The 2052-nt window shown below is 41.8% G+C and overlaps 1 protein-coding gene across 1 annotated transcript in view; it reads right to left on the bottom strand.

The window, feature by feature from the left end:
- Positions 1–589: 589 nt before the first annotated feature.
- BEAN1 (brain expressed, associated with NEDD4, 1) overlaps positions 590–2052 on the bottom strand; it is a 60847-nt gene continuing 59384 nt past the window's right edge. Inside the window, exon 5 of the mRNA XM_009320255.1 lies at positions 590–1649. Coding sequence (XP_009318530.1) covers positions 1319–1649 — 331 coding nt within the window. The 3' untranslated portion in view covers positions 590–1318. The remainder of the gene's footprint in view (positions 1650–2052) is intronic.

Below are 2052 nucleotides of genomic sequence, written 5' to 3'. Positions count from 1 at the left end.
TAGTAAACTTAAGTCCATTTTATCAGTGTAAAAACAATTTTTTTTTCAGTGAAAATACCTCTAAGAGATTTAGTGGAGATGAGCCTCTGATAACTCTGCTAACTAATACTGGTTGAAGATGTAGTTTAGTCCTCATGTGGAGATAGGGTGCTTGTGTACCATGTAAGATTAAACTCTCAAATCTGCAGTTTACCTCTGCTGTTCCTGCTAGTGTGCATCTCCAACTTGTATGCATTTATCATATGAATGTCTGAGAAGTTCAGGTCTATGAACAAAGGCTAGATTTGTGGGTAGCAAAATTTCAGTGAAAAGGATCATGCCTAATAAAAGAGGTTTCTGCACAAAGTGAGGTTCTCTGTTACTGTGCATACCAAGTCCAGCATCTATTATTTACATCACACTAATGCAATTACTAGAGGTCAAGGTCCTTTGTAACACTACAGGTTCCTTACTGAAGAAAGTGACCAGTTAGTGCCTGAAAATGCAGTCATGCATGGGAATCGGCATGAAGCATCTTCTGGGATTCCAGACACGGCCTTTCCCTTGGCTGTATCAAGTCCCTGTGAAGGGCAATGCAGCTCCCAGGCCTGCACACAGCTGTAGTACAGCTTCGGTAGGTAAAGCCAATTGGTGTTTGGGGATCCATTGCCACCTCTTCATCACTTGCCGCTGGTTTCTTTTGAGGAAGATTTACAGCAGACTTTGCAATGGTCTGGAAAGCCTGGTACTGGCCAGGCTTTCCAAAGGAAAAAAATGTGACTATCAAAATATTATTCTCCTTTTTCTTTTGCTCCTATATGGTACTGATAGTCATGTTTTGCAGGCAGTGTTCTGTCTCTGTCTACTGAAATACGTATTTAGACAAAGAATTACTTAAAAATGCTTTGTTGCCAAGACACTGAATGAAATGTACTAGTGACACCTACAAAGACAACAAAATGCTCTTCTCTTTCCTTCTGCTCTAAAACATGCAAAGTATCATAAAATCAACAAGTAGGCTTGACTGGATAACATGTATCTACATTAAGAGTGGCTGATTTCAATGTGTTTTGAAATGCTTCAAAAAGGTCAGATGCATTGCTTGTCACTGCTGCTCTTTTATGCTGTGTGATGTCATGGAACACTTTGAAGCATAGAGGGAAGTTTAGGTAAACTTTCAAAATTCACTATAAAAAATAAAATCCCGTTGCATCCCTGTTTAAAGATATAAAATAGGTAAAACTTTCAGAGGTTTTATTCTTCCATTTAAATGTTTTTGTCAGTCTGAGTTCTTCAGAAGAATTGAAGGAAAGAGCCACTTTTATTTACGTGATTTGGTTCAGAAGGGTCTGATAGTGGAAGAATTTTTCAGTACTTCCACTGGAACAAGTGGGATGGGCATATTCTGTTCACACACCACCGTCTCGTACAGGGGAGCAGCCTCCAGAGTGAGAGACGACAAAGAGATGGATGAAATGGGCTGCTGCAAGTCCTGCAGCCTGACTGCATAATTTGCAGCCTGTCCTGTAGTCCCAGGTGCTGCTTCCTCTTCCAGGCTAATGTTTATAGATATTTCATTTCTTTGACAAGGGTCCGTAAAAGAATATGGGGGGGGATCATCTGTGGGAATATATATTTGAGTTGCTCCTGGCCCCACGCATTCATCGTAGCTGAAAGAAAAAAAAGACTTTTTCATTAGATTCCTGTGAAAAATACCACAGTACATTATTTTCAGCATAACAGGGGCAGGTAAAGTGAGAAGAAAAGGATCGTCTGGTGTTTTGTTCCTCAGCCCACATCCTTGCTTACCCTGCCATATGAGACACTCGAGAGTATAATACTTAAAAGCACATCTCCAAATACCTAGAGATAATCCCAGAGGTCTCAGTGAATGTTCAGACCCCATCCTGCTGCATGAAAGTAACATCTGTGGCAGCACTGTTCAGCTGAGGTGCCTGGGGATAAGCCCCAGCTCCTTACAGCCGGTTACGCAGAGGCAGGAGGAGTAACACTGCTGGCTCACACAAAGCTGTGCATGCTGCACCAGATGCCATAGGTGCAACACAGCGGGGG

This window comes from Pygoscelis adeliae, unplaced genomic scaffold (assembly GCF_000699105.1).
Source record: "Pygoscelis adeliae isolate BGI_AS28 unplaced genomic scaffold, ASM69910v1 Scaffold62, whole genome shotgun sequence".
Lineage (NCBI taxonomy): Eukaryota > Metazoa > Chordata > Aves > Sphenisciformes > Spheniscidae > Pygoscelis > Pygoscelis adeliae.
This window is presented reverse-complemented; position numbering and strand designations above follow the sequence as displayed.